Source organism: Lissotriton vulgaris, chromosome 1_1, assembly GCF_964263255.1.
Source record: "Lissotriton vulgaris chromosome 1_1, aLisVul1.2, whole genome shotgun sequence".
Classification (NCBI taxonomy): Eukaryota; Metazoa; Chordata; class Amphibia; order Caudata; family Salamandridae; genus Lissotriton; species Lissotriton vulgaris.
The window spans coordinates 2,029,762,338-2,029,775,979 of record NC_141685.1 but is presented as its reverse complement, the minus strand read 5'-3'; the positions used below and the strand labels follow the sequence as shown (position 1 = coordinate 2,029,775,979).

General features: G+C 45.2%; 1 protein-coding gene across 2 annotated transcripts in view; it reads left to right on the top strand.

Annotated features, from left to right (window-relative positions):
- Window positions 1-13,642, top strand: part of IRAG2 (inositol 1,4,5-triphosphate receptor associated 2) — a 1,414,859-nt gene that overhangs the window by 1,088,752 nt on the left and 312,465 nt on the right. For both annotated transcript variants that reach the window (XM_086920312.1, XM_086920307.1), the window contains 2 exons: window positions 96-153; window positions 2,253-2,280. In XM_086920312.1, coding sequence (XP_086776438.1) covers window positions 96-153; window positions 2,253-2,280 — 86 coding nt within the window. The remainder of the gene's footprint in view (window positions 1-95; window positions 154-2,252; window positions 2,281-13,642) is intronic.

Genomic DNA, 13,642 nt, shown 5'->3' with positions numbered 1-13,642 from the left:
AGGGAAAGAGCCGTATTAAGTGTGATTGTATTGAGAATCTGACTGAAAAATTGCTCTTTGATTGCTTTGTTTTAATGGATATGATTCTATTATAGGAATCACCTCTACTCCTGCAGCAGATGGCAAAACTGTAAAATTTGAAACAAATGATAAGTAGGTACCTTTTTTTGTTGCTTTATTTATATTGTTAATATCAGTTGCTGAGCTCAGGCACACGTTTACCCCTAACCATACATCTCCCTCCGCCTCAATAACAGGCAGAAATGTCTCTGATTTGACTTCTAGTCTACTAGTGAAAGTATTATGTGCTGTGAGGTAGAAAGGCCTTCTTGAGCTTACTTTTCCCTTTTCTGCAAAAAGTTATTTACCACTTAAGGTGGGAAGTAATTGTACTTTCTTTCATGAACATCCGAGTGCTGTAATGCTGGCTATTGTGTGTTGTGCATTCTATAGGAGTTCATGAAATGTACTTGTTCATGAAGTACGAGCAATACTTTGAGGCCATGCCCAAAAACACAAAAAAATACGCATTTGACCGTACAAAAGTCTGTAGTCCAATGATCTGTGGCTTGTTCCGTCATATCGTTTCTTCGACTTGTGCATATCTTTATTCGCTAATCTGCAGTCTGGAATTTGAGTCTGGGCCTCAGCACAGGAGTCAGAATTTAAATATGTTCGTTCTGTTGCTCAAAAAGAATAACGTTTCGATCCCATCTCTTTCTAAATTTCTATCTAAAGTCTTCACTGTCATGCTGCCTAAAAAGTGTGTTTCATTGTAAGTGCGTGCCTAGATAAAGACACGACCTCACTGAAAAGCGTCGAGGACAATGAAAGGAGACGACACCATCTTTCCCTGGTTGGATCCCTAGGGCTGCGTTGCCCCTTGATATCACCAGGGGTGATTCTGGTCCTTGAGAGGAGTTAAATAGTGATTTGTACAAACAGCCTGCATTCTCGTGGTTCGGCTGCTACCCTCCTTTTGGGAAAGAACCTGAAGGAAGCCTGGCTAAGGATACCAAAAGCAAACCTTTCCAGTCCTTTTCAGAAGTATTGTCCCAATTTCTTTAAATGAACTAAATCAGGAATGCAGAGAATAAAATTCCAGTATTGCATCTATTAGTTGCAAGTCCAAATTATTTCCCTGGAGTGTGGAAATACTCTGATGGACTGGACCTCCCAGGGATTGCTGTGGTGCCCGGTGCCCCGGTGCCCGGTGCCCCATGCCCACTTCAACTCAAAGCTTGCCTGCATCCTCACTCAACGTGCGCTACTGTGCATGCTGACCTGAAAATCTGGACTACATCTAGTTATAGATCATTGACAAAGGAAAGTCCAATGGTGCCCTACCTACTCACCCAACACTTGGTGGATGGAAAGGGTATATGCCCTTGGCTCTTGGAGGGGTCTGCAATCATCAGAGATTGCTGAACAATTGTTTAACTAGAGTCGTATTTGGAGGTTAATTCATTTCTGACTGCTCTGCTGCCTTTATTCTTTTTCTGGATGACTGTCTCATGATAGGCATTAGACTGTAATCGTGTATATATATGATTCATGGTGCTTCTTTCCTACCAGTCCCTCCATTGCTAACCCCCATCAATCCTTCAGGCTTCCATCTCTCTCTCTCTCAGCTGTCATACAGTCTGCTGCTCCAGACCTAGGAGCCACTGTCCAGCTTTTCCCTGATTTAATCTGCTTTACAATGAACCTTAAATCCTATGACCTATCCACCCAGAATATCGTCACCTCCACGGCCTAGGCTATTGTGGTGCACTGCACCCCAGGTAGGGCTGTGTTCCTTACCTCCTGTGAGGACACTGTAAGCAGATATTATTTTTGCCATAGGTGCAGGATATAAAGAACTGTTTGTAGTTCATGGCGCTCTGATTTAGACAATACTTTAGCACTATACCTCTGTATAGGATGCATATGTACTGTGGTGCTGAACCCCGAATCAACATACACACCTCAGATTTATCTACCAGGGCGGGGTACCTTTCCAAAGGCCACCGGAGTTCCCCTACCCTTCATTTGGTGGTGGGCAGTGCTTCATGCTGCCTGGCTGCTTCCCCCACCCAAACTTTGGTACTCCTGAAAGGCAACAAACTGATAGCGACAGTCTAAGCGACAGTATGTAATTTGTTCACTCTGCAGCAGTCTAGCCTGCTTCCCTTTCCAATTCTCTCACTCTAAGTTCACAATCGTTTATATGTTTATTTTACATTTTGATAAACTGTTTTTGTTTTTCACAGGGATTCTCCCGGGGAGCGAGAGATGGAGGTGAGTTCTGAAGCTTATATTAAACACTGCAGTTAGTTGTCAATCTTGACTTCTATTGTGCTATACACTTCTTGCCATGTATGTAAGGTTGTGTGGGCCGGTCTCTTTTCACTCATTACGGATTACAAAATTATGCCTTCCTGTTAGTTTTGACTCTCGGGCTACAATTGGTGCGCTACTGTATTGCGATTACACAAATTGGGCAAAAAGCTAAACTACACCCTGCACTTTTGGCATCCGCTTATTTCCTTGCATCCTCATAGCTGACTCATAGGGATTGGCTGAAGTCTTGGAGGCGGCTTGGAAAGAGGACAGGATGCATTACTACACCATACAAATTTATCGTACCCACCAGGTTGATCACACAACTCCACTGCCAACATTACTACCTACTGGCTTAAGCACAACATGTGCCCTGTTGAATCTAAAGCACATCTGCTTCTAAACTTTGCACCCTATACAACTAAGTCCCCTCATGTGTGTATCCCACCAAAGGTGACCACTTCACTCCATATCATCATGGATATTGATTCCAATCCTGGACTTCAAGCTTCCTAATCCATGGTATTGGGTGTGTTATTCTAATTAACTAAATGACTGAAATATAAGACTAATACATCACAACTATTGTTGAAGTATTAAAGCTGAAAACTGTAAACAGTATCCATGATTAGATGGAGTGAGGTGACCTCCTTAGATACACCCTACCTACTGTTATTCCACGTATTCTACATCACCCTGCTATCCCACATATAACCTACAATGCCACATTTCCATATATAGTCTACACTAGCTACACTGCATGCCTTGTGTACACCCCCTACATCCACGTGCTTCTCTTCCTCTCACTATGTTTGTGCTTCTACTAGAATGGGGTTTGCTTCTTTGACATGTGGCCTCTTGGTCCTTCTCCCTTACTGGGATTTGCTTCTTTTTCTTCACTTTCACTTTCACTTTCACGGCTGCCATCTACACTGAAACCACTGGCAATTACACAACCAGAGCAACTTAATTCACTTATCTGCTACACTTATTCCCTCCATGCCCACCTGCATGACCACCAAAACAGTACACCACCAGTAGACCCCACGTCATCCGCTACACATCCAGCTGCAACACCCCACCAACCTTCAAAATCCCTATGCCCCCACACACTACCAGCTATAATTGTTTATACCCTATACAATCTACACCTCACGCTACCTCTTATAACCACACCATATGCACCCATCACTTGAAACTGCACATACACTTCCTCTTCACATAACACTGCAACATTAACCTTCAAATGTTCATTGAAAACGAGTGCTTGTCTTTTTACATATTCTAATTACCTCCCATATAACTGTGTTGAAAGAAAACCAGGGTTTTACTCAAATTTGCTAGAAGTTCCTCTTGGATTTAATCAATTGAACCTTGATTCTATGACGATGTAAATAAATGAAGTTGTGCTGTTGGCCTTTAAGATTCGTAGCCTTCCCATCTCCAATTAGAGGCCACTACAACCTTGACACCTTATTTCTTTTTTTGTGTGCTTTATTTGTTTTATATTCTAAGTTTCCTTTTGTTAAGTTTAATGCTTTTTCTCCCCTATGGCTCCTAAAGAATCAGCGGGTGATTATGCTTAAGTAGCCATGCGCAAATAGTGTTGCTGACGCTGGGGGGAGATAAAAGGCACTGGACTACGGGCCCTGGTGGCGGTGAGTGGACAGTGGCAGTGTCCCTGCTGCTTTGACGGCGCAAATTACAGCGCGTGTGCTGCTGATGTTTTAAATAGCTGACTACGATCATTTTTAAACTGATTTTAATAGCGCTGGGGCATTAGGAGGTGAGCGATTGGCTTTCTCGGGTTGCTGTCATTACGGTGACACATAACTTTTGTTGAGGGCACTGTGCACTGCTGAAATTTTACCTGTAGGCAGGCGCAGGGGCAGTAACATCACGCAGAAGGGCTTGGCTCGTTTCCTCCTTCCCGCCTAGTTCTGACGCCGGTGATTAGCACCGTTCGAGCAGAGGGCGGGGAAGGTCCGAGCAAGCCACTTCCGGCACGCAGGTGAGGACGGGCAGCGCTCTAGTGTTGCTGGTGCTGGAAGGAGATAAAAGGCGGATGCCTTTCCGGCAGCGCAGCGGGCGCGCCGAAGTCGCGCTTAAGTCAAGCCCATCTGCGCCCGTCCGCGATCGTACGCGGGCCAGGGTCGGACCTTATGCCCTACGGGGGGGGTGGGCACTTACAATGGAGTAGAAGGGAGCTGATGGCTCTCCGCAGTGCCACCTCTAGCCCCTGTTTACACAGTATGAGAGTGGAGGAGAATACAAGCTGTGAGCACTGCCACTTTTCCTACAACTTGGACAGGTATGTGGGTAGCAGGCACCACAACCTGGCCTGCTAAATGTACGCTCCCTGCGGAAACACAAGCTGGATCTATACGATCTACTCACTGAGAAGCAGTGGGATCTTGTGTTTCTCACAGAGCCTGGTTAGACGAGTGCTCAGCCTCTGATGTTCTGGAGGCGTTACCAGAGGACTACACAATGCTTAGGCAGGATAGACCCACGGAAGAGGAGGGGGCATTGCTATCATAGCCAAGCAATGCCTACGGTGCCACTTAGACTACTCCCCCATCCTGGACAGCGAGGCGGGTAGCTTTACCATTAAGGTGAATGACGGCTACACGATGAAGGGTCTTCTGATTTACAGACCCCCTGGCCCTATGGCCAGGTTTGGAGAGAGCCTGGTAGAAGGCATTATTGAGGCTGCGCTGCGCAGGGACAAGTTCCTGGTACTGGGGGACCTCAACATGCACCTGGATGACTCCACGGACAAAGCAGCCATGGACTTCTGCCAGGCGTTGGGGGCCCTTCAGTTGAATCAGATAGTAAGTGGCCCCACTCAGCAGCTGGGCCACCTGCTAGACCCCATATTCGTCAACTCGGGGGAAGTAGACGCCCTGACTCCCATTCCTATTCCCTGGTCGGATCATCACCTGGTACCTTTTTCCATACGCATCCCGGGGGTTATATTACCGGAGCCAGCACCACTGTACCACCCTAGGCGGAGATGGGCCACCTTCTCCCAGGCTAAGTTTAATGCGGCACTTATTAGAGGGGGGAGCCCCGGGGGGGATGACGCGGATACAGCTAATATCAACCTCTGTAAACGCATCACTGAGGCACTTGACTGCACGGCCCCACTCGCCCTTGCAAAATTGGGTGGCCGCACTCAAAAAACAGCCCCGTGGTATAGTGATGAGCTTCGAGTCGCTAAAGCAGCACTGAAGCGGGCTGAAAGGCAGTGGCGAGGGGCTTTTGCCACGGATGCCAAGGAGATCTATCTAACTGAGAGGCGTGCCTATCATGGGCTAATTAGGAAGTCCAAAGTGGCACACTATGCCAATAGGATTATGGAAGTTGGGAATTCCACGAAGGAACTGTTTTTGCTATATAAAACTCTTTCGGGTGGGATGCCCTCCACTGCACTAGATGATTGTTCAGTGGAATCCTGTAATAGGATTGCAGACTTCTTTGCGGAAAAAGTAGCGAAAATATACTCGGCCTCCCCTAGCCATCCTACTGCAGGGTTGGAGTTTGTTGAAACCCCGAGGGAATGGGGGGATCGACACATCCTGCCCAACTTCGTCACCCCATCCCCGGAGACTCTCTTGAAGATCTGTGGGTCTGTTAAATCAGGCTCACTTCGGGACCCCACCAAGCCTAAACGCTAGCCGACAGCTTGCCAGTGTTGGAACCGTACATTAGACATCTTTTGGACGTCTCCTTCAGGACCAAGACTGTGCCCAGAGACTGGAAACAGGCGGTGGTGCTACCTCTTCAAAAGAAGCCTAACATAAGCTTCGAAAAATTGGAGAACCTCCGGCCAATCTCCCTCTTACCCTACTTGGCTAAAGTGGCGGAGAAAACGGTAAACACACAACTGATGGATTTCGTGGAAGAGGCTGCCCTCCTGCACGAGACCCAGTTTGGTTTCCGTCCCCACCACTCGACTGAATCAGCGCTTCTGATGGCAGTGGAGACCTTACGTCAGTGGGTGGATGAGGGCCAGACTATGGCTCTCATCCTACTGGATCTAAGTGCAGCATTCGACACTGTAGCTCACACCACCTTGCTACAGTGTCTGAATGACGGTGGGATATCAGGAGCTGCACTTGAATGGATCCAGTCCTTCCTGACAGGGAGAGGCTTTCAGGTTCGCCAGGGAGACTGTTACTCTAGGGATATTGGCTTGGGCCAGGGCGTGCCTCAGAGCTCATCCCTGAGCCCAACCCTTTTTAATCTCTATGTCTCCCCGGTGGCGCCCATCGCTGAAAGCCATGGTCTGCACATAGTGTCCTATGCCGATGACACGCAGTTGGTCTTCTCCCTTTCGCGCGCGCCCGGTCTTGCGGTGGACAGATCCAGGGCCTGCATGCAGGAACTGGCTACCTGGATGTCCACCAACTGTCTTAAGCTAAATGGCAGCAAGACTGAGGTGCTCGTGGTGGGGGGGGGCCCGTCTGTTTGGTCATCGGCATGGTGGCCATCATGTCTAGGGGAGGTCCCTATACCCTGTCAAGAAGCCAGAAACCTGGGAGTGTGGCTTGACGCAGACCTGTCTTTTGGACCGCAGATAGGCCGTGTGGTGGGGGTTTGCTTCAGTGTCCTAATAAGCCTGCGGAAGGTATTAGATCTTCTCCCCACGTCAGCCCGCAGGATGCTGGTGCATGCCCTCGTCACATCGCGCCTGGACTATAGCAATCTGCTTTATCTGGGAGCCACCAGTAAGGCGATCAACCGCCTCCAGGTGCTGCAGAATGCAGCGGCTATCCTGATTCTGAAATTCCCCAAGAGATCAGCGTCCAAGGCAGCCCTTCAGGCCCTTCATTGGCTCCCAGTAAGGAGCAGGGTCGAGTTTAAAGCCCTTTGAACATGCCACCGCATCTTGGGTGGTAAGGCACCAGCTCCGCTTCAGGGTTTGATCACCCGGTACGCGCCAGCACGCGCTCTGCGATCCTCCTGCGTAGGGCTACTAAAGGTCCCCAGGATAAAAAAAGCACGCATGGGAGGTAGGTCTTTTAGATACCTGGCCACGAAAAGCTGGAATGCTTTGCCACTGGACCTTCGCCTGGAGCCATCTGAACTTGGCTTCAGGAAGAAGTTAAAAACCCACCTCTACACGCAGTAAGCCGGGCTGACCTTGCGGTACGACTCTGCTGATTCCACTCGCCACAGCGCGGGGACACGCCATCTGTTGTGTAGTTCCTATAAACCTATACAGGATCTGCGCTTTTTAGACAACATAGACTGTGGGATTGGTGTCCAGGCTGATTCCAGACACCCCCACCGGGTATGTTTAATTGTATATCAGCTAGCTCACAGTGCCACTGTAAACTCCTCTTACCAAGGAGAGAATAGTTATTAGCAACTATGGAACATGACAACTCCGTCCCGTCAGCGATCTGGGAAACAGTACAGTACTTTTCGCTCTTTCACTCGTGCTCTCTTCGTCTCAAAGAGGTACACAGAATAAACGGTGGGGACGTTTTCCAATAAGCATTTATGAACCAGGGTAATTCTAGTGTTAAATAGGTGTGCTGAACCAACAATAAGTCAGAAACAGATATAAATGATTACAAACACTTAGAGTAAAAGGATGGTAGATTTCTACCATAGTGCTAAAACAATGAATACAGGCAGGTATATAAATACATGACAGTAATTTTGCGTACTCCTATGATGCAACCTTGACTAGATGTACCTAAGTATACCTAGAATGTAGGTAGGTGTAGACCCAAGAATCCCCCTAGGCTTAAGCTAACCCCATTAACTGAAGGGAGACACTGTGGGACCCCGTCTTGGTCTCGAGATGGACACCGCTTGAGGGATGTCAGACCACTGCGAGCTGGAGTGTCCCCATGCAGGAACCTTGGCATCTTGCATCAGCGTGTCAGCATGGAAGTCCTTTTTCTCCTCTCCCTGCCTCAGTAAAGCCATGGTGTTTATTTAACCACAGTGGTACCCTCAGGGGATCTACCTTGCTATGTCATGTCAGACTAGGATAATGGAAGCAATGGCCCTTATGCATAGTTACTATGCAGGAGATGATAGTCCTGCTGAGAACGAAGAATAGTCATGCATTATGAATGAGGCTTGTTTTCAAAGAAAACCCAACGTCATTTAAGTAGTACAGGGCTTACTTTACTGCTTTACTTACACGTCGCTTTGTAGTGCCAGTAATTCATTGAGATCCTGTAAAACAGCCAAACTTTTATTGATGTCAAAAGGTTTATCATCCACCACTGTGCTTTTATAGATCCGGTAGCCATATTCTTGTCCCAAATAGGGCTTCATAAGGAGTGAGACTTTTTAGGGAACTTCTTGGCATATTGTTGAGCTCCTTCTGGACCCCATATAAGTGATTGACCCAACTATCACCCAAACCCAATACACTTGTTGTTAAAGATTGCTTTAAGTCTCTGTCTTTCCTTGCCACGACCACATTTCCTGATGGATGGTACGGAGAGGAGTACCGCAGTGCAACCCCCAAACTTCACATAGCTTCCTTGTAAGCCCTGAAGCTAAACGCGGAGCCACGGTCAAAATGTAATGTGACAACTACGTATGTCCCAATGAAGACTAGCAAATTCTTCATAACAGTTCGAGCATCAGCTGAGAAGTGAGGCCAAACCCACAGGAATCTAGAGCATGAATCCACTGCCACCAGGAATGCTTGTAAGGCCCATCTAATTGTAGAAGGCCTCAGTGGTCCAAATGGACACAAGCGAGTGGTCTGTCTGATATTGGTAATGGTGTGTGCACTGGATGTGCCACAGTGGAATCCTTCATCTGCTGACAGATGTCGCACTTTAAGACAAAATTCTTTGTCTGTTTAGTTAGTCCTGGCCACCAATAGCATTGTTTCTGTAAAGAAACGGTCACAGTAATCCCTGCATGTGCAGAACCGAGACCCTTGTGTGCAGCTAGTATTAAGCCAAATCTGCAGTTCATGTTTGGTATTACTCTATCCCCACTCCTGGAATTTGAGCATACAGAATGTTATTTGCATCTAACTTGTAGGAGTACTTGAGTGGAAAATCTTTTGGCAAGGCTGTGCTGTTTTTGCATGAAAACTTCTGTCTATTCTCGTCCTAGAATGAGTGATTGCAGCCACGGCAGTAGTTCATACTGCCCCTTTTGCAGCTTCATCACCAATTAATTCCCTTCAACATGAACGCCATCAAGTTGATGACACAGCATGTGTATCACGTGAGCTCTCTGTAGTTTGTTTTTCAAATGAGCTACCGCTACCCATAGCATTGAGATTAGCGAAGTATACCTAAATTGACCCGCTATAACACAGATCACCAAATTTGTGGTGTTTACACATGTGTGTGGGTGTTTTAAAGCTATCATGTCAGCTTGTAAGGAACAAAGGATGTTTGTGTGTTCCTGTGTCCAATGCATAACTGACAAAACAGGTCTTATTAGGTCGTAGAAAGTTTTCCCTTTTTCTGCGTAATCTAAAATGTAAGTTCTACCAAAATTTAAGAATTCCAATATGTATTGTAAGTTTGTCAATAATTTAGGAGGTTAGAGCAGCGCACACTTTTCTAAAAAAAAGTTAGCTGCCAGGCTTTTCCCTTCACTTTAAAGCTCAGATCCCAAAAATAGGACATTGAGGTGGGCTATTTTTGACTTTTTGAAATTAAATTTGTAGCCCTCAGAGGCAAACCCCAAAATGATGTTGCTCACCCTGGTCAAACGATCCATTAAATCATCATCCATCAGATAAATATCATCTACATAGGATTTTAAGTCTTTTTAGACCTAACTGAACGCCTGATACAAAGAGGTTACAAAGAGCAACAACTTTCTAAAGCACTCACTAAATTTAAAACATCGGACAGACAGAGTTTACTGCACAACAACCAACTACAAGAGAAAAAACAAACGATTCGTTTCACAACTGAATACAATAGCGGTCAACAACATATTCGTAAGGCCTTACAAAAACATTGGCACCTGTTGAAAGATAACCCAACCCTGTCCGATACAATACAAGAAAAACCTCAGATGGGTTTCTCGCGAAGCAGGAACCTAAGAGATATCATTTGTCCATCCTTCTTAGACATTCAACCAAAACCAAGAACATTTCCACCGCAGACCATTGGTTTTTATACCTGTATGAACTGTTCAATTTGGAAATTGGGCAAATCTAGAACTAAAGAGGTTCTAATCAATGACAACAAATACAAGATCAGAGATCTCATCAACTGTGAAAGTACCTATGTTATTTACCTAATAACATGCCCTTGTGGACAACACTACATTGGCAGCTCGAAAAGACCTTTGAAAGTCCGGATACAGGAACACTACCGGAATATCCATGGTACAGACACTAGACAGTCTCTTGTAGATCACTTCCTTCAGTATCACAAGAACAATCGGAGTTTCACCTTTGTTGGTCTAAAAAGACTTAAAATCCCCAAACGAGGAGGAGATTTGGACCAGATGCCGCGTCGAGAAGAGAGCTCATTAATCATTGGAATGGAAACTGTAACAAAAGGCCTCAATCAAGAATATGAGTGGCATCACTGGCTGTAACTGACCTCACGTTTTAACTGTGAGGATGATACTATAATCTCATGGTCATAAACATAGGAAATGTTTTACAATTGAAGAATTATACTTTTATATTTTGGACTCTGTATATATCTGGAAATGAGAATTGTCTACGTGATTTAACCTACTTAGCCTTGAGAAAGCCCCGGCGCAAATCGCCAAGAGGGGGCGAAACACGTGTCGGCTGTCCTTGTTCTGTGAATAAAAATAAAGAAATCTCGCTGCAAACAAAAATGTCTCTGTCCTCCATATCACGATCTGGAAAGAACGGATATTAATCTCGGAAACTGATTTAAATTTTATGTGGAGATCACACTTACCACTTCCCAAAACTGTTTCCTTAATTTGAAGCCCAAGAGGTCCAGAGCTTCGAGTGTGTCTCCACCCACCAATTAATCTTACTTATTCAAGTGTTGTCCAAAGACTTAAAATCCTTGGACCTTTGCTACTTTATCCACATCATCTACATAGGACAATACCTCTTCATCCGAATTCTGAAGTAACTCTGTTACAACACAGGGCTATTCTTCTACCCTTGGTGAAGTCAACAGAATATACCCTAAGAAGCGAACGATGAGAAGGCTGTCCAATATCTGCTTTCAGGTGCTATATTCTGTCAGAAAAATCCATTTGAGATATCTAATGTTTTGTATTTATTCCGCAATGCAGCACTGTGTTCTGTACTGCAAATTGTAACTTATGCAGGACACTTATCCCTGTATCAGGTGTCTCCACTGTTATATGTTCATTCAACACCGCTGTCACCAGAAATTCCTTCAGGTTCTGGTGAGGTATTGTTACTTCTGCTGCACTGTCTAGTATCATCCGTTCAGAAATTGAGTCCTCAGAATTCTGGGCATGTCTGACTTTAAGACCTGCTACTTTCTTCTCTTTAAATTGAGGTTTTGATTTTTTTTCTCTTCGTTTTTGGAAGTATAGTCTGAAGCGTGTTGCATGTCTCTGGACTTTGTACGCTCTTCTTGTCTGTGTTCTGACCATCCTTCCCTCTTGGAGTTTTTTGATGAACCCTGAAAGGAATGAGAGGAACGTGTATCAGTATACTGATACCAGTCAGCTTTTCAATATTATCACGATTCCTAAAGTTGTACCTGCTTTTGGAGGGCTCCTGTCTTGGAGACCCATCCTTGGATTGTGAACTATTATCTATATTTTTTTGTTTTTTATTATTCCATTTCTTCTTGGAAGAATCAGTTGCTTGCTTGGTGTTCTCTTTTTCAGGACCACCCATGAGTGGAGGGTTTGCCGCTCTAGCTCCCTAACTATCTCTGCCTAATTCGGCATAGGTATCTTCGATAATTTTAGGTAATTCCCGTTCCCGTTGTAAAGGAGTGAAATCCGTCAGGCGCTGGCGTATTGCCACTGCTGCTGCCTCCCCTTTTATGTTTGCTAATATAATAGTTGATACTTGGGAAAACTTTCCTAACAATTTCATCCCTAAATTCAGAGCAGGTTCTGCTCCATCCTCCTTCTGTATTTGTCTTAATACATCTGGTATTACTTCTATTTAAGGGATACCATGAGTTCTGGTATACATGGCAGCGAAAACTGTACCTCATGAGGTACAATCCTCTATCTGGGGAGCTATCCCCATTGGCAAGCAGATTGTTAGCATCCTGTGTTGTTCTTGAAGGCTTGTGTGTGGAAACACTGCGCTATTCAGAAAGGCATTTGCTGACATCAAATAGGCATTTTAACCATAACTGCGTGTAGCGTTTGTGGTTTTATTTTATTTGTAGATCCCTGAATTTGTCCTGTAGGTGTAGCTCTTGTTGGCTAGAGTGTGAGTATTCTCATCACAAACAGTGTCCGGATTCTGTGAAATTTTATTATTTCTTTATGAAGTGGACCTCAGGCTGTTTCTTGCATTGTCAATGTCTTTATGTGGTGTGTAAGCCGCTAGGACTGGCCAAGTTGCTCCATCTATTCTGAGGAGACAGTCTCACCTTTTCTTTTATATGTGGGAGGGCGACTTTAAACCAGTTTATGTGCTCCAGGTAGGTGAGAGGAATTTGAATGTCCTCATACGGACAGTATTCATCTGGTGTTTCGTCTTCAGTGTAAGAGTGAAATGTATTTGTGCATGCATCTGCTTGTGGGATTAATAGAATACCTCTGTTCTATATGACTCCTGTGCCTCAATCATGAACGTTACTGTCCCACTACTAGCTGTGACTCCATAGTCTGCTATTTTTAAAGTATGGGCAGGTCTGAAATTTTCTGAAATGTTTATTTCACCTTCCTGCTCTCTTCCCTCTACTCTGTTCACACATAGTGCTGGTGCAGTGTCTTTTTCATCAGTCATTGTTGAAAAAGTTCTCAAGGAAAAATTTAAAGGAAACTGAGATAAGGTTTTATGCAGGGAACTGTTTGTCCTTCAAGCCTGATAAGCCTGCACCCAATATAAAGGATATGCCTACTCAGCCATGGCGGATTGTTCCCTTTCCCACTCCAGACATCTGAGAAAATGTGAGTAGGGGTCTCTGAGAAAAGCACGACTGAACTACTCTGATTTGACTGTTAAATAAGTACCAAACCAACGTTGGTGGCTCCATGTCATGTAGTTCCTATAAACCTATATAGGATCTGCACATTTAGACGACATAGACTGTGGGATTGGTGTCCAGACTCATTCCAGACACCCCAACCGGTTATGTTCACCTATATACCAGCTAGCTCACAATGCCACTGTAAACTCCTCTTACCAAGGAGAGAATAGCTCTTGGCA